Raw genomic sequence first — 23,882 nt, forward strand, 5'->3', positions numbered from 1 at the left:
ACACATATTAACGCACAAAATCACACTCATTCACACAAAAGCTCACACCCACACGTGCACATGCATATATGCGCTTGTGTTTGATTTAGAGAAACGGTTCATTTGCATTCAGAAAGCAAATCCCTTTAAACATTACAGGCATATTAATGTTCTCACTTCCCTTTACAGCTAGGCAAAAAATAGTAGTAAAAACTTCTTAATATTTTTAAGCCTTCACAATCCAATTCCTAAATCTCATTAGCCAACCATGTACTTGAAATTAAGGGTATAATTGTTTTTTATCAAAGGAACCATAGAAAAAGTAATCTAAACGTAATCTAACCAATAAATTAACATAAGAGAGAATGATTTTGAATCATTTTCGTTCATATGAACCAAAATAACAATACACAGCAATACACAGCAATGCTTACTCACAAATAGTTTTACTAATATATTTTAATAAATGGAAGAAAAAAATGGCTGTTTCCTATTGGTGGGAGATGACCCACTTTGTTCCTGACACTCCTTTTATAATGTAGCATTATCAAATGATGATATATGAATGAATGAATGAATGAATGAATGAATGAATGAATGAATGAATTTATTTATTCTAAAATCTAATTGCAAAATGGCTATACTAAATGAACACAGTGCTATGCTTTACTCTGAAACACAGCACATATATTATTTAATTAAATCCCAGATTATCGATTTGATAATGACACTAAGCATTTTTTTTTCTAAGATAAATTGCGTGCTATGAGTTATTCACTTCCAGTTCAGATACTGTAATCCAACACTCAAAATGTTAACTCTTTTGCATCTCAAGTAAAACTTCTCAATCCAAACATTTAAAAAGTCATTTCCCAGGAAACTGCATGCAGTGTTTGTACTCCACATAGACAAAAAGCTATTAATTATTTAAGAGGGACTCCCTCAACAAAGCATCAGAACCCGCTATATGACTCATCCACACTTGTTGTGTTGAAATGGAAGTCCGCACACCTCAAAATATCTCTGTCAGAGTCACACTCGGGCTCCCTGCCGTAATCAATCCGTTAGCACAGCGGGCCTGCCAAAAGATTTGTGACTTAGACCCTTCCTTGCACATGAGTGTACGACGCAGCAGCTGTCACACTCTGGTAATATAAGCCCTTATTAGTGTCCATTAGGCTGCACTGAAACTAATAAGAGATTGTCAAATACATCCAAACATTCACACAACTCTTCAGAAAACAGAAGGGCATGGTGAATCATGCTCTTAATGCAAAGCTTGTCGACATGATGACTTCCATTAAAGGGTGATCAGGAGGAGGAACAGTAGAGATTTATTGATGAGATAAAAATGAAAAAAAAAAAAAAAAATCTACTTAAGTGCACAAAAATGATGCTGAGATTTATTCAATGACATCACATTAATTTGATCACTCACTCACTCACTCACTCACTCACTCATTTGTATATTTCCATTTTCATTTAATTATTAGTAAATAGTTAAGTTCATTAGTTAAGTATTTTTGTTGTGCTTTTTTCATTTTGATTAGTTTTTTATATTATTATTTATATTTATTTTAATTAAATTTTTAGTTTGATTTATTTCCAGTTAGTAATTGTAGTGCTTCTGCATGCTTAGGCTTATTTCAGTTAGATGCAGTATATTCCAGATTACAAAATTGTTTTTAATACTTTTAGATTTAGTTAATAAAAAACTTTCCTGTAGCTCAAACAGTAGAGCGTTGGTGCTTACAACGCCAAGGTCATGGGTTTGATTCCCAGGGAAAGCAAGAACTGCTAAGAATGAAAATGTGTAGCTTGAAATGCAATGTAAGCCACTTTGGATAAAAGCGTCTGCCAAATGCATAAATGTAAAAACAACCCTGGCTCACTCATTCAAAATCATTCTTTCATTACATCACTTGTTTATTCATCCATTTATTCACTAGGTCATTCACTTATGTGCTTATCAAAGCCCTCCCATTGCCCTGTCATTATCATTTATATCCTAGAGACACACTGAATCACTTGACAGGCGTCTGGTTCTACACACCACAAATGGGTGTTTGGATTGATAAATTGTATGGAGCAGTCACCTTCAGAGGCATCAGTCCTGCATTTCTCCTGCCAAACCACAGGCTAGAAAACTAGCCAGCAAAAAATGCATGACCATGCACAACTATTTGAAATGTACGGTCAGGCCTCAGACATCAGCATTTGTATTCAGTTTCATCGCGTTTTGGCTGATCCCACGTTTCATTCCAGTCATGGGGTAAAACGAGAAACGCCAAAATCACACATGTTTCAAATAAATCACTTTGATGAGTAAGGAATTAGGAGAGAAATATTGTCTGCTTACGCGTATTAATGAGGAACTTTCTAAAAAGTTAGATTCTCAAATCTAGTCATCAGTTGTCATTGCTAAATAAATATGTATTTATATATTTGTGATTTAAACTGACTGACAATCAAAATAAACACATTGGAATGATGTTAATTTATCTGCAGTTTAATTAGCCATTTAACAAATTTAAAGTATAATTATTACAAGCAGAGTGTGATGATAACCAGTGACGAAATGTCTTTGATCATCAAAGAGAAGGATGTCATCCCTAAACTTAAAGCACCAGGTCAGAGGTCACAGATCCTTAATGATTTAACCACTTCCTCCGACTACACGGGACAATAACAATACTAGAACAAGAGGTCAAGTTTAGCCTATATTGCTATGCTTAATAAAATCTCAGGAACAACAGCATACTCTTTTTTTTTTTTAGAGCAGGGAAAACTGTAGTGTGGTCTTGTTTTCCTCATCACTTCGCCTATGGCATGCAAGTCTCAGATGCATCTTGATGTAAACACCCTCATGACCCATTTTGCAGCTGTTCCACATATAGTATTCCATAACAGACACATAAATACACACAAACACAGACGTCTAACTGAACACAAGCTGACAATCAGGGATACTCTCACATCAAGAGTACATTTGAACAGAGAACATGGTGAAAATCTCAAACATCTCTGAGTAGTTCTGGAGTACAGAGGATAGACGCAGTGCATTTTATGAAGAGCAAAAGTGATTTCTCCAGGGAGACGGCGTAACTCAAATACAACCATAGGCAGGACTGCAGTGCTCAAACCAGCTGCCAGCCAATCTATTATCAGCTCCCTGAACCACAGCAAAACTCACATGTGTATACACACCAGACCAAATGTTTTTAGGGCACTTTCAAACTAAACCTTTTAGGTGTGAAAACAGATTTCCAAACTTGGGTGTCCATTTGAAAAGGTGGTCTATGAAGTAAGTACAATAGAGTTCATAATTGGTATAAAACGCAATAACAGCATAACTTTTGGAACTGAATCACTATTGATCGCATTCCCATTCCCGAGCATGTTCCTGACTATTTCTCATGACTGCTTCTCTCTGTATAAATTGTGTTTGAAAGCCGCTCTGCATTCTTTCAATGCATCTGCTTCAGACAAACGCAAATGTGGTTTTGTGCATATTAAGTTTAGGTGGTAAATTCAAAGGGGCATTAACAATGTTAATAATGCAAATAGTGTAATGGACCAGCCATAGTGGTTCAGAAAAGGCAAACTGCCTTATGCACCATTCAGGACATGTTTTTGGGTTCAAACAGTGCAAACGTAGGGGTCATTGTTTTTAAATCGAACTTCTTTTAAAGTTAACTTGATATAAAACACAGTGTCCACAGTGTTAGAAAAATGTCCAAAATCTGTACCATTAGGGGTACAACAGCTTGTCACTGGGGCAGTACCCTTAAAAGGACAACTTTATACCTTATCTACCCCTAAAGGTGCATATTAGTCCCTTAAAATAGTCATTTGTATCTTTAAGGTACTACTTTGAACCTTTTAACGATAAATAAGGTACCCCTAAGTAAGGATACTGCCCCTGTGACAAGATGTTGTACCCCTAAAGGTAAAATCTTTGCACAAACGCCATTTACATCTAAACCCAAACTCTAGCATTACAACTCAATCTGATCCTCTACACCTAATGCGAGACAAAGAACGATTGCCAAGATATTCTCTTTTCATCAGTTTACAATGTTTAAATATGAGTATATGAGTATATGAAGAGAATTTGTGTCTTTGGACTATAAAAAGTCACATGAAGTCTCACATGCTTTACATCAAACACACACACACACTCACTTATCCATCTTCAATGACTAACGTCCATCTATTTGTGTGTCTGATGAGGTGATGCAGAGAAGTGTTTCACAAGCTTAACTGCTTCAAGATGCCTTTTAAGGGGGTCTGCACCACAGATCTTCTCTGTCCTCGGTTACACAGAACTCTCATATTCCTCTCTCCAGAGCATGTCTGACAGATCAGAGGTGTGTCCATATCTGGGAAAAATCCATTTGCACTCAGAGTGCGGGACAGATACTCAACTCACCATGGAGTTTAGAAACATTTCCATCGTGAGCCAAATGCTTCGCCATTACAGACAATGAGCAGCATAAACAAATGAATGGTATTCCAGGGAAACACTCAGTTGTCCTATTTAGAGCTGCTGTCTACAGAGCTGGTGCTAGTACATTACGCTGATGAAAGGAAGAAAATGGGCCGTGAAATGAAAAAGGCACTGTAAAGGAGAAAAGTGTGCATGTGAGAGAAAAACTCTACCTTGGCATGCGACTCCCCGCTCCTCGTAACCTATGTTGCACAGGCATTTCCCAATAGGCACCAGCCACTCTCCCTCAGTGCTGCAGTACATTTTTGGTGGATCCTCCTCCCTGGAATTGTTGACGCAGGAGCCCCTAACCTCCACCAGCGACTGAGAGTCTGTGGGTACCGTGTCAGGAAACATAGCCAGGTTCCTCACTGTAAATGGGCATTTTTTAAAGTACACCCGCACCGAAACCAGGGCCACGCATGCTCCCACGTCCTGGAAAGCCAGGTAAAAGCCCTTCTTAGTCATGGGCCCCACCTCACGCACCTCAGTGTTTAACTTCAGGATGCGGTCGCCAAGGTCCATCTGAGTAAAGCTCTCATCGGCGGCGATGGTGTCTATTTTGGAGAACTGGTGCTCACGGAACTTACTTCCCTGGTCTTCATCTGTCTCCAGGTAGTGTAAGTTGAACGTCTCTTTGCAGGTCAGGACCATGGGAATACTGTTGCAGTCTCTCAGGGTAAACTTCAGCTCCACATAGATCTTCTGCGCGGAATTACGAGGAATCCAGTTGGTCCTCAACCAGTTGTTCTGGCTGTACTCCATCACGTTGCACACCTGGAAGGTCCGGATGGGTGTGTAGTGCTCATCCACACCGCTAATTTCCTCCCACTGCAAAAAACGAGAAAGAAGTTAATCAAATCTATTCCGAGGAACGCGAACGGCTACTGTACTCCTACATTTCTGCGGAAGCGAGACAAATGTAAAACACCTGAACAGCGGGCTTATTTATTTCTCAAACACATTTGGAATAATGAATTGTTTCAAGTTAACATCTCCCCTGTTCATATAATTAATGTGGTGCGTAATTAACGAGGCCTTCCACTCTGAGCACTCTCCCTTGTAAGGCGAGCCTGACAAATCATTTTGTTTTGTCACTTGGGGTGTCCGAAGTCACAATGCGGCCAGAAGTCTTGAGGTTTAACGTACACAAAGCGGAATAAATGATGAACTGAGAGGCAGTGTTTTCTATTACAATAATGGAGCAGTATATGGCTCTCTGTCAAGCTGAAGTTTATAAAAGCCCTTGGCTGAGTGAGACAAGGCCTCTGGAGTGGCTGCGAGCTGTTCATTACCCGGCAGAACAAGTGTGCCCTGAGACTGAAGAATTGCCTATTTGTGTTTCAACTGTGAGGGTGCTTAATGAAACACCCAAAAAAGTTCCTTTTCAGACCTCAAGAATTTGATGCATTGTTTTGCATCACATTGTTAGATAAACAGCCTTTATTTTGGAAGAAAAGTAAACTGACTGAACACATTGTCAGCTGGAATTCCAACCACATATTTTAATGCATATTGTGGGATATTTCATAATTAATGCTATTTGGAAAATCAATATCTGAAATGCACCTATATATATATATATATATATATATATATATATATATATATATATATATATATATATATATATATATATATATATATATATATATATATATATATATATATATATATATATACACACTGCCGTTCAAAAGTTTTGGATCGGTAAGATTTTTAATGTTTTTAAAAGAAGTCTCTTCTGCTCACCAAGGCTGCATTTGAACTATTTTCTATTTTAATATATTTTAAAATGTATTTTATGCCAGTGATCAAAGCTGATGCATCGTTGCAACTACACTGTAATGTAATTTCTATTTAAAATATATTACACTATAAAATACATTGTAACTTTAAATGCAATATTGAATAACACAGTACAGTTAAAATTATAAGTACTTTGCATCATTACTCCAGTCTTCAGTGTCACATGATCCTTCAGAAATCGTTCTAATATGCGGATTTGATGCTCAAAAAACATTCATTATTATTATAAATATTGAAAACAATTTGTTTTTCAGGACTATTTGATGAATAGAAAGTTCAAAAGAACAGCATTTATTTGAAATTGAATCATAAATGTCTTTACTGTGACTTTTGATCAATTTAATTTATCCTTGATGAATAAAGGTATTGATTTCTTTTATTTATTTCCCCCCCCAAAAAATTAAAAAAATTCTTACTGATCCCAAACTTTTGAACAGTAGTGTTTTATGTTACAAAAGCTTTCTATTTCAGATCAACCCTGTTCTTTTGAACTTTCTATTCATCAAAGAATCCTGAAATAAAACTGTTTTCAACAATGATAATAATGAGAAATGTTTCTTGAGCATCAAATCATATCACATTAGAATGATTTCTGAAGAATCATGCGACACTGAAGACTGGAGGAATGATGCTGAAAATTCAGCTTTGATCACAGGAATAAATTACACTTTACTATATATATTCACATAGAAACACATAAAAAGGTTTCACTGAAAGATCGAGATGACAAAAATGAATGGAGTATTACTTTATGAATAATAGGCATCCCGATTCTGAAATTTGCGGGCCTGTTATGATGATAAAACAATGGAATCTGCTTCAGATATTGTGTTTATAAAGTTGTGAAGTGAACAAATATGATGCAAACTGAAATAAATCAATGGAAATTTCAGCTGGTCATTTGTCTCAGGGTTATTTACTGAGCCAATCGGTGTTCACCAGCATAGCTGATGCTCCAAATGAAGTCCAGGTGCCTGGGCTGTGTCGCATTATCAAACTGTATAAAGAATGACTGTACTGAAACCATGGCTGCCAAAATAAATGAAACATCATATACGATGTGTAAATCACACACACTTGAGAATATAGTGTGGACTGTCTGCTGCCATGAATGACATCATTACCAGCACAAGCCAATCTCCTTCAAATAACTTCTACTTTATAATGCATAACACTCGCTTATAGAGAGGGGAAACTGTAAAAGCCTTGCCTGGATATCTCTTTTACGGACAGCAGCTTCTAAAGGCTGCATTGATTTCTCGGAGAGCGCCAGGTTACGATTGGACACCAATCTTTATTTCCTTCGCCACAGCGGGAGACGTCAGCCCTGCGCTTTGCAACTTAACACTCGACGGGCAGACTGAAGATGACTTTGGGTTTCTCCGAATATCACTTTACAATATAATCCCCCTCCAGCAAGGAAAGCAGCAGAGAAACGAGGAAATCAGCAGTTGGTACATTTGACAGGGCTGCGGCCCAACTTCCCCCTGTGTACACTCAGTGTGTACACAGGCCAACTGGTACTTTAAACTAATAGATTCCCTGGCACTTGTGGACAAAGTGGAGCAGAGCTTATGTTTCAGACAGATATTTAATAAAATTATAATCCTCCTCGCTCATATTACAATGGAATTGCATTAGTTAGAGAAGACTGAGATATACTGCTGGCTTTTGCTGGTATCGCATGCACATTTTCTGAATAGGTGCGCACAGTTTCTCTAGATCAAATCCCGCTCTCTTCATTATAATGGACAAAACTGGAGCGGATTCTGTTTGTGAGGACTCCATGAGTCTGAACGCTGGGATGCCGGTGAGGACATAGAGGTAGGATATGCTTATGGGTACACAGGAGATGTAGTAAAGGAAATTGCTCGCTGTAAAAATATACATTTGTACTAACCGACACAACTTGTGCAGTGAGTGCTTGATATCCGCTAAGAAAACACATCATTCCAAGCTGGAGTGGCATTAAATTGTAAGTGACATGATTTAGCTGAAGATAAGCTAATGCGAGCTTTTGTTATTTATTTTTAACACATTTTTTTTCTCAATTGGAAACCATTTAAATTAATGTAACATTGATTTTCTTTTTTTCAATAGCAATGTTGGGGAGCCACTTAACATTTTCAGTAGCTTAACAGTAACTTAGCTACATTCAAAAGTGTAGTTTTTCCAGTAACAAGCTAATTTTTCCCCCAACAAGTATCGATAAAGAATGAAAAAAAAAAAAAAACTAGATCACTGTTTTTTGTTAGTGTTTTGCAAAATGATTTAATAATCAAATACACAATATTGTTTTTAGCTAAATGGGTTGCACTTTATTTTACAAATACATGCACTTACGTGTACTTACAGTGTACTTGCCTTAGAAAGTTCTGGGTAATATAAGGTAACTACATGGGTTAAGGAGGTTAGGTTTAGGGTAGGTTCAGTATTAGTATTTAGTTATTATCCAGTTATTGTAATCACTATATTAAGTACAAAGTATGTACATGTGGAACAGGACTGTAAAATAAAATGCTACCGTAAACTGTTATCTGGCAAATACTGCTCTAGTTCCAAGTGAAAAAGAAGTACACTTTAGCATACTTTTAAAAAGAGTACGTAATACTGAAATAATATTATTTAAAAGAATATACAAGTGCAAACTGAATGTAAAGTTTCTGAACACTTAATTGCATGCAATTATATGAAAATATAGTATTGTTTAAATTCATATTAAAAGCTAATTGTTAGACTTTGAGTGATTTTTGACCCACTTAGGTACGACTTGAATAAATCTTTGTATGTCATTTCATAATTACTTCTATTGTCTTTAAAATATGGTTAAAGTACACTGCCATATTTAATGATAAGCGTTTATGGTAAATACAAAAATACTGTAATGTAATTTCTATTTAAAATATATTACACTATAAAATACAATGTAACTTTAAATGCAATACTGAATAACACAGTACAGTTAAAACTATAAGTACTTTACATGTGCTTAGTATGTTAGTCAACTCATCAAATGTGTACTTCTTTAAAGCACAACAAAAGATTAAAACAATGATTTAAAGTGTACAATCTTTAATTTGGCATTATTACTAAGCACACTTTTATAAATGTCAACTTAAGTGTGTTAAGAAACATGAAAGTGTTGAATGTGTACTCTCTTTAAGTATCTAAAGTGGCCTTTTAGTAATATTATATATGAAAATACAGTTTAAAAACTAATTTAAGATTTGAAGTACACTACAAGTGTACATTACATTCAGTATAATTAAGCAAACACATTATAGACACACATAGAAAGAAAGAAAGAAAGAAAGAAAGAAAGAAAGAAAGAAAGAAAGAAAGAAAGAAAGAAAGAAAGAAAGAAAGAAAGAAAGAAAGAAAGAAAGAAAGAAAGAAAGAAAGAAAGAAAGAAAGAAAGAAAGAAAGAAAGAAAGAACATTGAATGTACTATACACTACAAGCACACTATCTTCAGTGTAATTAGCTACTTTTGAAGATTGCTTGTTGCGTAGCTAACTACTAGCTTACTAAATTACCTTAATTTATGTGTAGCTAGTATCTTAAGAATCTACAGTTTCAAAGCAGTTTACCCAATGCTGTTTAAGAAGCATAAACTCATACATTTTATATTGCAAACACCTAACTATATTTAAGACACAAATCACTCCAAAAAGAAAACTAAAAAAGACTTTTGTTTATCCGTGAGGCCAAGTGCTTCACCAGCTAGGATTTCCTGCACTAGGTCACAGCAACAACTGTACCCGATCAGTCAATACCTTTTCATCACAGCTTTTACCATAACACATTGTGTGCTGCCCGCTCACCCGCTGTGGCCATATGACGTGCTAATCCACCTTTATAGAGGGGGTTTTCTTTGCACTTTGTACAGCTGGAGACCTTTCACGGTTTCTTTTCAGGGGGGGGGGAACTAAATGAGTTTCAGCATCATGTTGGAAATATTGTCTTTCGCTGCGGGCACTGGCAGAGTGTGACTTACCCAATGCATAATGAAAAGTGTGTGTTTGCTGCCTATTTTGTCTCAGTTGATTATGCTAAGATGCTTGAGATCTTGAGCTTCTACTGCAGATTTTAAGAGACCAGAATAAGACAAGGAAGTATGTTATGAAGGGATGTTGATGTGCACAATGTGTAGTTTGTCTTTTTTTTTTTTTTTTTTTTTGCTCAGATGCAAAATATTATGCAAAAAAAAAAGAATAAGAATAATTGTATAAATAATCTTTTTTTTTTGCATCAAATTCTAAATAAAATAGAAAAATAAAATGTAATTCACTGTATTATAATGTGTGAAAATAGAAAAATAAAATGTAATTCACTGTATTATAATGTGTGTGTGTGTGTGTGTGTGTGTGTGTGTGTGTGTGTGTGTGTGTGTGTGTGTGTGTGTGTGTGTGTGTGTGTGTGTGTGTGTGTGTGTGTGTGTGTGTGTGTGTGTGTGTGTGTGTGTGTGTGTGTGTGTGTGTGTGTGTGTGTGTGTGGCATGATATATTAATTTGGACAAATCAATCAAATCATATATACATTGTTGGGTAGTAACTGATAATATGTAATATGGATTATGTAATCAGATCTAAAAAATGATATACTTGTAATTAGATTACACTACATTTTAAAATACTCATAATCAGACTAACATTTTTATTGATTACATGATTAATTTTCACTAAATGGCAGTAAATGCTTTCTCTCAATCATTTTTTTACTATTGCTTATATTATGTATGTTCTGAAAGTCAGAGGCCACACAGCATAAAAAAAAAAAACTTTTTTTTTGTTGCATTTTTATGGTTTCATTTATTATCCTTTTCATCAACTTAAAAAACCCTGCAGTTTTTTTTTTAATGTTCAATGCACTTCATTTTGTTGATGACAAATTTTCAACATAATAACATACTTTTTTTGTTCTCTTCGCATTTTTATATACTTGATTATCATACTCAAATCTGTGATGAACAACTACAGTTTTCATCATGTATTTGGACTACAATTAGTTAGTAATATGTTTGTTTTTCTTCTAAAAAAAAGTACATTAGAATTTCAAAAACTAGTTCTGCTACACTAACCGATGAAAAACATTCAGTCAATCTATATTTGCAGCTCTAAATATTTACATTTCTGGCCAACTATCCAGTACAGCCACTGATACTCCCTCAGCGAGAGATGATTCATTCAAAATCTTAAAAGGAATTAAAAACAATGCCAATGCCAAGCCAAGGCGGTGTTCAAGAGACATTTGTGCTTTTTCTGTTCCTGAGGAGAAACGAGGCATTCCAAACCCCAAAACTACAACCACCAATCATGCTCTAATCGGTGTCTCCACAGACGCCACAGCAAAGATGCTTTTAACAACTCCAAAAACAATTGTGTAGGGTCCTCAAAGAAACGCAACAGTTCGCAGCAGTTTCATACGGGCAGACAGAGTAATCCGACTGCCGTGGGTAATGAATCCCAGGCTGAGGCCTGATGCAATTTGGAAAGGCCATAATAAACATGTTTAAAGAGCTCTGCGCAGGGCCCATTTATATTTACTGGCCTTATCTGAGCGTCCGATGGGCTTAGTTCTTAATTTGCTTTAACCGGGCCGATATGTGCTTACACTGGCAGAAGGTGGGCGGCCCATCCGTCAGTGTCAGCACTGCAGCGCCACATTATTTCAAATCATTTTTAAGGGCATAGCTTTCAGGGGCAAAATGCTTATCGCTCCAAACTAGGGACAAGTCCTGAGTAATTAGAGTTAATTCACCTTGAGAGCCTGATCTTCGCTGTAGTCGTGACAATGGCTTACACGTCGACTTAATAAATCCCAGAGCATTCGGCACATATCTGCGAGGGATTTATTTTTTCATCCTAAATCACCTTTATGGCTATTGTAAAGATTAATGGTGCTTTCTCTGTTGAACTTATGAACGTTTCGAAATTAATCTAGCAAATTAGTGCAATTAATTTTCCATAAATGCTCTCTACATTAAAAAGCACTTAATTTAAAATGCAAAAGACTTTTTTTTTTTTTTTTTTTGCTTCATGTTTTTCTTTTTCTTTACTTTCGCTTTTCTTCTCCCTTGCGTCTAAGAAAGGAAAGCTTCACATTTTACTGTGCCAACAGTAAAAAAGAACGAGGGGAAACTAGGTTTGGCAGCTATATGGAACAAATTACTGGATTACCTTTAGCAACTGCCAACAAGTCATTTTAACACATAATAAAGTTGAAAGAATGATTTGGTCTGAGTAGCCCTTGAGACCAATACCTGTACAACTCGACAAATAAACAGGGTTATTATCGGAAGTTGTGACCTTGAGGTTTTGACAACAAAAATAAAGTACCAAGAGTTGTTCTACACTGACAGGAAAAACATACCTTTGGCCTTATTTGTTTATGATATATGTTAATCTATCTTAATCCGTATTGCCGGTCAACATTTTGTCACACTGAAATCGTTCGAATATGATAATGCTACATTATAATTATTATTTGTGCTCAATTTTTAAAAATTGTTTATTATCCTGATGATAGATTTCTTTTCAAGATATTTTGATGAATAGAAGGTTCAGCATTTATTTGAAATTGAAATTTTGTGTAACATACATCTTTACAGTCATTTTTGATCAATTGAATGCATCCTTGCTGAATAAAAGTATTAATTTCTGTTCTTTTTTTATCTTACTTAATCTAAACTACTAATCTAAACTTTTGAATGGTTGTGTATCACGGTTTCCGAAACATATTCATCGACATAATAATAAGAAATGTTTCTTGAACAGCATATTAGAATGATTGGTAACACTTAACATTTACATTTATTCATTTAGCTGACGCTTTTATCCAAAGCGACTTACAATTGCTATATATGTCAGAGGTCGCACGCCTCTGGAGCAAGTAGGGGTTAAGTGTCTTGCTCAGGGACACATTGGTGTCTCACAGTGGATTCGAACCCGGGTCTTTCACACCAAAGGCATGTGTCTTATCCATTGCGCCACACCACCCAACTTAACAATAAGGTTCATTAGTTAACATTAGTTAACTAGTTAACATGAACTAAGAATGAACAAAACTTCTACAGCATTTATTATTCTTAGTTAATATTAATTTCAACATTTACTAATGCATTATTAAAATCAAAGGTTGTATTTGTTAACATTTGTTAACACTGTGAACTAACACGAAAAAGCAATGAACAGCTGTATTTTTATTAACTAACGTTAACAAAGATTAACTAATACAGAAACAAATATATTACTCATTGTTAGTTCATGTTAGTTAATACATTAACTATGTTAACTAATGAACCTCATTGTAAAGTGTTACCGAATGATTTATATAAATTGAATTCTAATTGCATCTGTTAAAATCTAATTCATTTTAGTGTAAGCCTAAATAGTTTCCACATCTTTAAAAAACTTTGTGCATTGATTTGGCTCCCCAACAACATCCTCAAAGCATGCAATCTCTGTTCTCTTATTTTCCACTAAGAAATATGGATTATGTCTGCAACACTCACCCCATGGGATGGGGATGATATCCACCCCAGCTCCCCTTGGCTTGCTTTGGAGTCCAACAGGTTAACTGTAGAGAAGGAGAGAGAAGGGGAGAGAAACAAATGAGCAGTTATCCCTTTTTAGATCCAGTTTCACTCCCCCCACTCGGAGCGGGATACAGCTCTCAGTGTGCAGCGTCCCGATCAACACAGTATTTACTCAGCTGTGCTGCTCTTGTGCCACAATCCAATTAAACAAACAATGGAGTCAACGGACTCATCCTTCAAACCAACATTTTTCAGTACACCGTGCTAGCTTTAACTGGACGGAGAAAAGTTAGCCTTGTTAGCCTGTGCACGGGGTCTTTAATGTCTGACCAAACGTTGATCTTGTGTGTGTCAGAGTGATAGGTATCTCTAAGGAAAACAAATAAAAAATAGTTTCTTTCATCTGACAAGCCGAATGGATTTCGATATGTTGATAAGAGATTGTTGCTCTCCACTGTTTGCTAGTGCATGATTTTTTTTTTTTTACTATCACTTATTTATAAATAAAAAGGACATATCCTTTATTTTCCATTCATATTTGACTTATTACTGTTTTGCTCATTCATGCAAAATAAAAATTCATACAGTATTGTTTTATTAGGTTCATACAATGTTTAATCTGTATCTGTCTTTGTGTTCAATATTTATTTCTGTTTTTGTAGACATTTTCATTTTTTTATTAAACACATTATCAAACCCTTGTCAAATCCAATTCATTTAAAATTAAATAAACAACAAGAAAAGCCAAGAAAAGAAAAAAAACTAGTGCTGGACAACGATTAATTGCGATTAATCGCATTCAAAATAAAAGCTTGCAATATGTCTGTGTTTAATGTGTATAATTATTTTGTATATATAAATATACGCACATGCATGTATATATTTAAGAAAAATGTGTTATTTATATATAAAATATTCAAATTTATATATAATATAAATGATAAATTATATATATATATATGCAGTATATACATGCATATTGTGTGTATTTATATATACAAAATAATTATACACATTACACACACATTTATTACGTAAACGCAAGCTTTTATTTTGATTGTGATTAATCGTTGCCCAGCACTAAAAACACAAAAGAGAAGGAAAAATAAAACACTGGGAGACAACAGAGAGGAAATATTACTGCATTATTTAAAACGTCTGGCTGCCGGCGTGGTGTGCTAAAGCGGAGAAGGTCGTGACAAGCTCTTGACATCTCAGTGTCTCCTGCTCTCGTAACAACGACTCCTGTTTGATTGAGCAAGGCTTCTACGGGCACAAAGGGAAAGAACAAAAGCCTCGGTCGGAGTACAGTAAACGCATAATCCCAGATGACATGTGGGCACTCAGCATGGCGTCTATGGCCTCAACTAATAGCGGTGTCACTCATTCTCCCTACAGCGATGGCAAGGAGACATCCAGCCAAATCACAAATGGACATATGGGACATGGATGACATAAACCTTTATTTTATAAAGTGTACTTCAATGCCAATATTTATCTCAAAATTATCACAAAGCTTTACATGATGTCTAAGTCAGAGACAGTACACCTTATATATACGTAGAAATCAGTCCATAAATGCGGTTTGTTCCTGGTACCAGGCAAAAAACAATTTCATTCTTTAATATTTATTATTATTTACTCATGTATTGTTTTCCACATTTCCGAAGAATAGTAAAGTCATCAAAATTTAAATAACACAAATTTTACTTTTTAATCTCCTTATTTTTTTTTTTTTCAGCTCTGAACACTCTGGACATTCACTCAACCAACTTCATGGTGGAGAATGAGATGCCTTTAAAAAGTGTTGAAGTTTACATTTATGCTGGAGAATTTTCATTGTTTATCTGGTCCAACCAGTGGTGCGTTTTTCTGCACAATGACGTAACTCGCTGCTTAACTACTATAGTACGATGCATCGTTGAAGAAATCAACTAGCTAGTCACGACTATTTCAGATTTCAAATTTGTCATTTAACCACATTGGTTGATGATGTCATACAGGTCGCAGAGTATTAACTTCTTTTAAGTAATCCGTTCTTGGTAATAAAAAAAAAAAAAAAATTTAAAATTAACATTTTAGTTTTGTAAAAAAAAAATAACTAATGTAACTATACGTTTCTTTAATATATATTTTTAGATCACAGAAAAAAAAAAAAAAATCAGTCAGGTGCATCCATAATTCTGACAGATAGTGTATATATCAGTGGCTCTGAGGAGAGTCTGTTGGAGGCCCCATTATCAAATTCCAGCACAAAACGGCACCGCACCTGAGTGCTGGCCAAACAGCTGGCTGTTCTCAAACTGTAGATGATCCCTATTAAGTATAATAAAGCTATCTGCTTATGTCAGATAATGGCAGCTCGCATCCAGCTCCGTTGGTTCCAATTTAAATTTCTCAATGAGCCGAGCCGGCATCTCAAATTGAGCCGACCAGGGAAATTTGAGACCATAAAATTAGATAGCTACATGGGTGAGGCAAATTCTGCAGCTGTAAGAGAAGGAAATCACAGCCAACGTCATTCCCAACCTCTCCACAAGAAGCGTAGCGTCAAGCAATGCGTCTAAGCACAAAACAAAGGGCTAATTATGAACAGCTGATTCAACGGCCATTTCATCCAACCAACCACACCAGACAAAATAGGTAAATCAATAAAGGAGTGAGACAATAATCTAGGATTCCAACCACAGGCCGCCAAGGGGTATCTCTCTAATGTATCATCCCAGCACTACTAGCTATTGTTTTCCTTTCATCAGCACATGGCACACTGATCGAATACATTCACAGTGCTGACAATGGAGACAATGGTAATGTTTCATTCACAAACTAATCAAGAACAGCTCAATGTGAAATATATATTTACATTGAGATCATAATACAGAACAAAGAAGACAAGGAATCAGTATTAAAACTGCCCCATTACTTTTACCCATCAATCTACAGATTAAATAGATAAAACCATTTTAGGTAGATGGCATAAATACTGTAGGTAAGTTGAAATGTCCTGTTGTGAAAATCCACACTGTAAAAAAATATTGTTGGTTTAACTTAAAAAAGTAAGTTGCCTGGTTGCCTTAAAATATTGAGGTCATTGAAATTAAAATGTTTAGTTAATACAATGAAGGAAGTTGGTTTGTTTAAAAGAAACACACAATATTATGTTATCTGAACCACATTAATGATATAAGTTGGTTTGACAAAGGAAAAAAAAAGTGTGATAGCAAATCATGAAAATATTTGTTACAGTGCATTTACAACTAGTTTAAGCAAAAGTCTAAAAAAAAATTAAATACTATGCAAGCAGCTTTTAAGACATTGTATTAAAAACTACACTGAATATTTGTACTTTTAAAAATGGATTTGTCACACGGCAGGACCATTTAAAATTAAATAAACTAAACTAAAATTCAATAAAATTAACATTTATACACTCACACACACCTAAACACACACATACACACGCACACACACACGCACACACACACACACACACACACACACACACACACACACACACACACACACACACACACACACACACACACACACACACACATATGTCAAAAAAGAAAACTAGATGTAATTGCTTTGACATCTTGTTTGTGAACATTTTTGTGTGGTACAAACCGCCCTTTTACAATTGCCTTGTCACATTCTTCAGATTTGGCTGTGTTTAAGCGATAGGGATAAAGAGATCACCGAATATTGCCACTGACCTTAAACATAGCAGTGAACATGTTGTCGATTACGATCTGAAGGAGGTTTGCATGAGTATAAGAGAACCATATGGCCTGTAAATGGCACACTGCCTTCTCTTCTCTGCGTCCTCTTCACCTCTCAGGTAGTTCATTAAATCTGTTATTGAATTAAGATGAGAGTCAGGTGTCTGAACACCTCGGAGAGCAGAGGACTTCCATGACTGGCTTTATTAAAATCTGACTGTGGGTGTATAAGACACATGGTCGGGCGGATTATTTTTAAAGGATTTTCGAGTAACCACGACAGGCTTCAATATGTGTGTCCAAAATACCCACTGCTGCTCCAATGATTCCTTTTCTCACCCACACTAGATCCTCGCATGCAGCTGGTGTACCTCCACAGACACCCCAAGGGTCACGGCGAACCCCACACGTGCATCGCAAATAACTCTCCGAGAGGTCAATACTTATAAGGGATGTTATCACAATCATATACGGCTTCCTTTTAAGCCGAACCACATTTCAGGTTTTAGATTCCAAAACATTTGGCACTCTTCATTTCCCTAACTTAACAATCAAAAATAAACAAAACAGAAAACAAAAGCATATTACAGGGCTTGAGCTTAATCGCAGGTTCCGCCCATGGTTGCAAGATGGCAATGAAGTATTAACCTCTACACTATGAATAATTCAGTCGAGTCTCAGGGTGTCTGCCTCAGCCCCTCTGAATCATCACAGCTTATTTTGCACACCATCTTTGTCCAAAACCCACCAGCATGACCACGCACATAACTGTTATATTGATGATACTGTATGCGTATTGATGCGTTCATATGTGTAAGCAAATTTTCCACACATCCGAAAAGTAACGTCACTCACAAAACATTAGACGTCCCAGCTGGAAACTAGTGCACCATGACATCACACCACACCATGTCGTGGTGCTGCCATCCCATAGTCTGAGCGAGCGGAGCGTACTGCGCCATTTTAGCCACTAGTTAGAAAATGGAAACCCTAGTAACGTAATTGTGTTGTATGATTCGTTTACATCTATATTTATGTTTTTGGCAGATGCTTTATTCTGGAGCTGATCCGCTTTGTGAAGATTTCATGAGATATTTCAATGAGACTTTTGTTATTTTCGTTGAAAACGTCCTAAGGATGTGGTCAACTATTAGCTATAATCCCACATGCTCGGAAAACTGTCTGCCGTAAGTGTACTGACAGTAGAATAGGCGATATGCATTACAGTAGACTGTAAGTTTACCCACCACAAGCTTGACTCACAAAGGCCAAGCTAAATAGCAGAAAAATTAATTTGCTTCTTTACACAGATGTATGTTTCACTAGGCAGTGTGCCCAGATCCCCCCCAAAAAATAAATTCCATGTTTTTTTGTTGTTTTTTTCTTAAAATATATATAAAAAAATACTAAGCTGGCATTAAACTCAATGCTACTAATTAATAAAATTGCCACTATTTATTAAATAAACTTTAAACCAATAAAGTTGAATATGTATATTTTAAGTATGAAACAAAATATTAATTTACTCTTATAATCGAAAATTAACATAATTTAAGTTTGAAAAATTAGACAATAAATAAATAAAATAAATGGATTTTTTTTCTTTTTTTTCTTCTTCTTTTAAATAGAAACACTGTGTCCCGAGCAACATAAAAAAAGAGCTAAATGTGATATTGCATGATGTGTGCATCTATAGACAGGCCAGTGTAAGTAGGCCTCAAGTGGATACTTTGTTGTTTTCAAACATAGCCTTTAGAAGTAAAACAAAAAATAGTCCAGAATATTTTTAGACTATTGTGATAATCAACATATTCCTTTAGAAATACCTAGTATACCAGAAATTATCTTACATTAAATAAATTACAGAGGTCATTTGGTCAGTCAACTTTTTTTTTTTTTTTTTTTTTTTTTATTGTTAATATTATTATTATTATTATTATTATTATTATTATTATTATTATTATTATTATTATTATTATTATTATATTATTATACATGGGTGTTGTTTTATAGTTGATGTCGTTTTTTAGTAGCCTGCTGTAGTTTTCTGTTAAATTGTCCCACTACTTTCCAGTCGTTAATAAAAACGATCAGCTATGGCTTTAAAAAATAATGTTGATGCTTAATTCTACTCAGTTAAAAGAAAATGACATAGTAACGTGTTAACGATTACGTTTATTTTATCTTCCATCTTTAACGACAAATATGCTAATAACACTGTACCCGACACAAATGAGGTCGCGATGCGGTGCATTAGGCTATACAATGTTTTGGTTATTAAAATTCATTTCATGTAATAAAGACTTTACTTTAAAGTTTCTATTAGCCCATTATTAGTATTCCTATTTTACGACCTGCTGTTTAGGGTAAAAGTGCACGGTCCATGTAAATCGGCCTATTTCAGCTCGAGAAGAAGAAAAATGAATAGGTGTCAGGTCAACCGTTAGGCTATGGGATTTGTTAACCAAGGAAAGTTACCCTGTGATTAAATAATATTAAAATGAAATAAAGAGTGTCAAAAGTGTCCCATTTTACCTGAATTCAAAAAATAAAGATGAACACGTTTCAAACTTTAGTTTAGGCTATTTCCTGGGGAAAATAAATGGAAATAGGTTACTTTAGTCTCGCTTCGAATCGATATAACTTTTGAATCACATATAACCTCTGAAAGGATTTATGAGTCTCTTTTTTTCCTCTTTTTTTTTTGCTCGATGTGTAAAGAATGCGTCAATACATTAATTTCGGGATGTGAACCGCGATTACGCTATAGGTCATCATGGCCTTGACGTTTAACACTTTATATATATATATATATATATATATATATATATATATATATATATATATATATATATATATATATATATATATATATATATATATATATATATATATATATATATAGCCTAGGTAGGCATAGCCTATATGTTCATAATAAAAAATATATACCTTTTTGATTATTAAATTCATATTAAGAGATTATATACATTACACTTGAGCTGATTAGGCGACTTCAAAGCTGTAAAAAAGCACTTTGCTCCAATGATATCAATGGCTGCGGCTCTATACTGACACTCTCTGGTGAAAAACACGTCCCATTACATACTATTTGAGCAAAAGGTAATTCACAGCCCATAAATCACAATAAGAGAGAAAAGCCGCTCTGTTACACAGAACAGACAGCTAAACCTGAAACATCAGGAAGATCACCTTGAGATGACAGCATTTATGTTCTCATCTTTTCTACACAGATCAGAGTCTAAACTCCAGCCTACAAAAATAGGAATTCTAAACTCAATAATAGCAAATGGGCCTTAATATTTTATCTCAAACATGAAAAGACATATCACCAATCGAATATCTCCATATCTCCATCATATCGCGTCACAATAGAGCACGATCAGCAAAAATCTCTTTTTTTCTAATTTTTTTTCTAACACCTGAAGCTTTGGAAATGCAAATAGGCTATGCATATATATATATATATATATATATATATATATATATATATATATATATATATATATATATATATATATATATATATATATATATATATATAATGAATATGCGACAACACTGACGGAAACTTTTGTAATTGGTATAGAGGGGCTTTACACGAAGTTAGTGGCTCATGTAATTTTTTTTTTTTTCGAAAATCTTTAACTTTAAAAACTTGAACGGGACAAAATTGTAATCACTGTGTGAACTGAACAGTTAGGGATAAGCAGGAGATACATGCAAACAGGATGGACATGCATTTCAAGTAAATAGGCCTAGTAAAATTACATAAAACATATTCGTTGCTTAGGCATATTAGTATATCTCGACTCCGCCGCTTCTTCAATTGTTTCATAAAGGACGTTAAGATGTCAAAATGCAAACACATTGTCCTAGAAATATAATAGGCCTTAGTGTTGTATTAAAAATGAGAGTGCTAATACTGTTCCTAACTTTGCTGGCTCCAAATATTAATAGGCTGTAGATTTTAAGTTATTTACTACTTTGCAGAAGGCCTAATAGTCCACTGTTTTGATTGTTCACTTTATTTGAAATATCATTAGATTGTAGGCCTATAGTGTAGTTATACAGATTATCCAATATGCCATAGGCTATGTGATTGAAAATGAAAAATAAATATGGCAGCATATGTGTCAAAATAGTTAATAACTAGCCTACTCATGTGATTAACTTTAGACAATTGGCATGACTGGGGTTTTAAACAAGGTCGATAATAAACTCAGATGTATATTTTTTTAGGAATAGGCTATTCATACAACCACCCTCCACTGTAAGCAGCTTTACTTCAAAATATGCTTTAAGTAGCATCAACGTGTGCTTTATGTCAATAAATAAATAAATAAAACGGAGAACATCCTAAGCTAAATATGTGACAAATACCTGCTTACGACGTAAATCTCTGCTTGTCCAAAGGGTGCATTTGCAGCAAATTGTGGCTTTTCAGTAAATTGAAGTATTGCATGTAGGCTATTACAACAAAAGCGCAAGTTTGCATGTAGGTTATTACAACAAAAGCGCAAGTGTAACTGAAATAAACTCGGCGCTCAAACTTGCAGCGCATGGTCTATAGCTAGACTATCATTTACTCGGCAAAAATACAAAATATTTAAAGCAATTTCTTAATTATCAAGAAAGTGCAAATACATAAACTACACAAAGAGTCTTTAAACATAGGCAACAGCCCATATTAAGATTATGCTGTATGCTCGGCAGATTTTCGGACTGAATTTCGCGCTCAGCCGGTGCGCGTTCTCGCTTTCCCAACCGATCGATCGTTTAAAAATATGTTCATATCTTGTAGCCAGCTGTGACCCTTAGAAACAATAATAAACAACACTCAAAGTTTGATTTGCAGCGATTCCTTTGTAGCTATTTCTCGCGAAATCAAGTCAATGCGTCTCGCGCACAACTGCGATATTATTGATTCCCAGCACAAATCGGTTCATTTGAAGCAGCTGGTTTGACAAAGTGAATAAGCGAGAGATTAGCCAATATGATCAAATTCGCGGCGGCTTATTGGATGAGCATCGGAGGTAAAGCAGGTAACTATTTCACTTCCTTTCAATTTCATTTCTTCTGTCAACGCTACGCAGATTAAACAACCCTGAATGGACGAGCTCCAGTCAACTGACAATATTGTTAGGACAGTCACGCTATAGTATAAGCAGAGATGAGTGTATAATATGCCTCTCACTCCATACGTTATCTTACCTTCATTGGACGGATGAATAATGAATTCTGCTCTGGAAATAAACGTGAAGAGAAAAAGGAAAAGTATTAATGTTTTGAAATCCATGATAGCAGTTCAGGGGGCAAAACAAGGTACATAACTCCGTGAAGCATGCCACTCATGTGAGGGCTTCTGTTCCGACACAAGTTACCATTCTCGGCTCAGAGGCTGATGTCAAGTTTGACACTGGAGACGAGGAGGAGTCTCTCTCTCTCTCTCTCTCTCTCTCTCTCTCTCTCTCTCTCTCTCTCTCTCTCTCTCTCTCTCTCTCTCTCTCTCTCCAGTTCTCACCGGGAGCTTCCCTTTTTCGCTGGGTCCTATACACGCCAGACAGAGCCGTTTATTAGACCGACAGGTTCAACAGAGGTCATGCCATCTCTCGAAAATTGAACAGAAGACGAAAACACATCAGGCACCTCATCAAATTCCAGTTACTGTATGTCGAACTGTGGAATTTATGCACTTAATTTGACTAAAAACAGTACTAAGCTCTATACATTTGTCACATCACCTCAACGCCTGAGCTATAGGCTACAACTCGAAGTATAAACACTTTGTTTGGGCAAATGAACGTTATGGTCACACTTAGCCTACACTGCTCAGTGTAGGCCTAGCCTACTACATAAGAACTGAAAATACAAATAAAAACATATACTGTATTGAACAATAAATGTTAGTATTTTGTTAGTATTACACATAACACAATCTACTAACATTGACAATGCAAGTAATCATGAAATCAAAATGGACTATTCTTGTTGTTGTTGTTTTTTATAATGGAATATTGCAAATTATAAACGACCTCCGTGCACTTAATCATTTTTATTTTTTAATTAATGTGCCCTCATAATTTTTTATCAAAAAATATATATCTTCTCTGATGACATGTTGACGGGCATGAGGGCGAGAAAACACTCCACTCACATGAGATCGCAGCAACTGCAACCCGCAATGATCCAGCCATCCAACCCGTCCCTCCCTACATCATCTCTTGTTCTAGAAGCCTGGCTGAAACTGTAAATACTGTAAATACATCATATTGAGTGTTTTTTTTTATATATGTATATATATATATATATAAAAAGTTAAATTGAT

At 35.3% G+C, this 23,882-nt stretch overlaps 1 protein-coding gene across 2 annotated transcripts in view; it reads right to left on the minus strand.

Moving 5' to 3' along the window:
• The window catches only part of epha3 (eph receptor A3), a 127,338-nt gene extending 104,380 nt beyond the window's left edge, over window positions 1-22,958 (minus strand). For both annotated transcript variants that reach the window (XM_081368312.1, XM_081368313.1), the window contains exons 1-3: window positions 22,769-22,958; window positions 13,791-13,855; window positions 4,642-5,299 (exon numbers count right to left, since the gene is read on the minus strand). In XM_081368312.1, the coding sequence (XP_081224438.1) occupies window positions 4,642-5,299; window positions 13,791-13,855; window positions 22,769-22,853 (808 nt within the window). In that variant the 5' untranslated portion in view covers window positions 22,854-22,958. The remainder of the gene's footprint in view (window positions 1-4,641; window positions 5,300-13,790; window positions 13,856-22,768) is intronic.
• Window positions 22,959-23,882: the final 924 nt, after the last annotated feature.

This window comes from Scardinius erythrophthalmus (assembly GCF_964197995.2).
Source record: "Scardinius erythrophthalmus genome assembly, chromosome: 6".
Taxonomy (NCBI): domain Eukaryota; kingdom Metazoa; phylum Chordata; class Actinopteri; order Cypriniformes; family Leuciscidae; genus Scardinius; species Scardinius erythrophthalmus.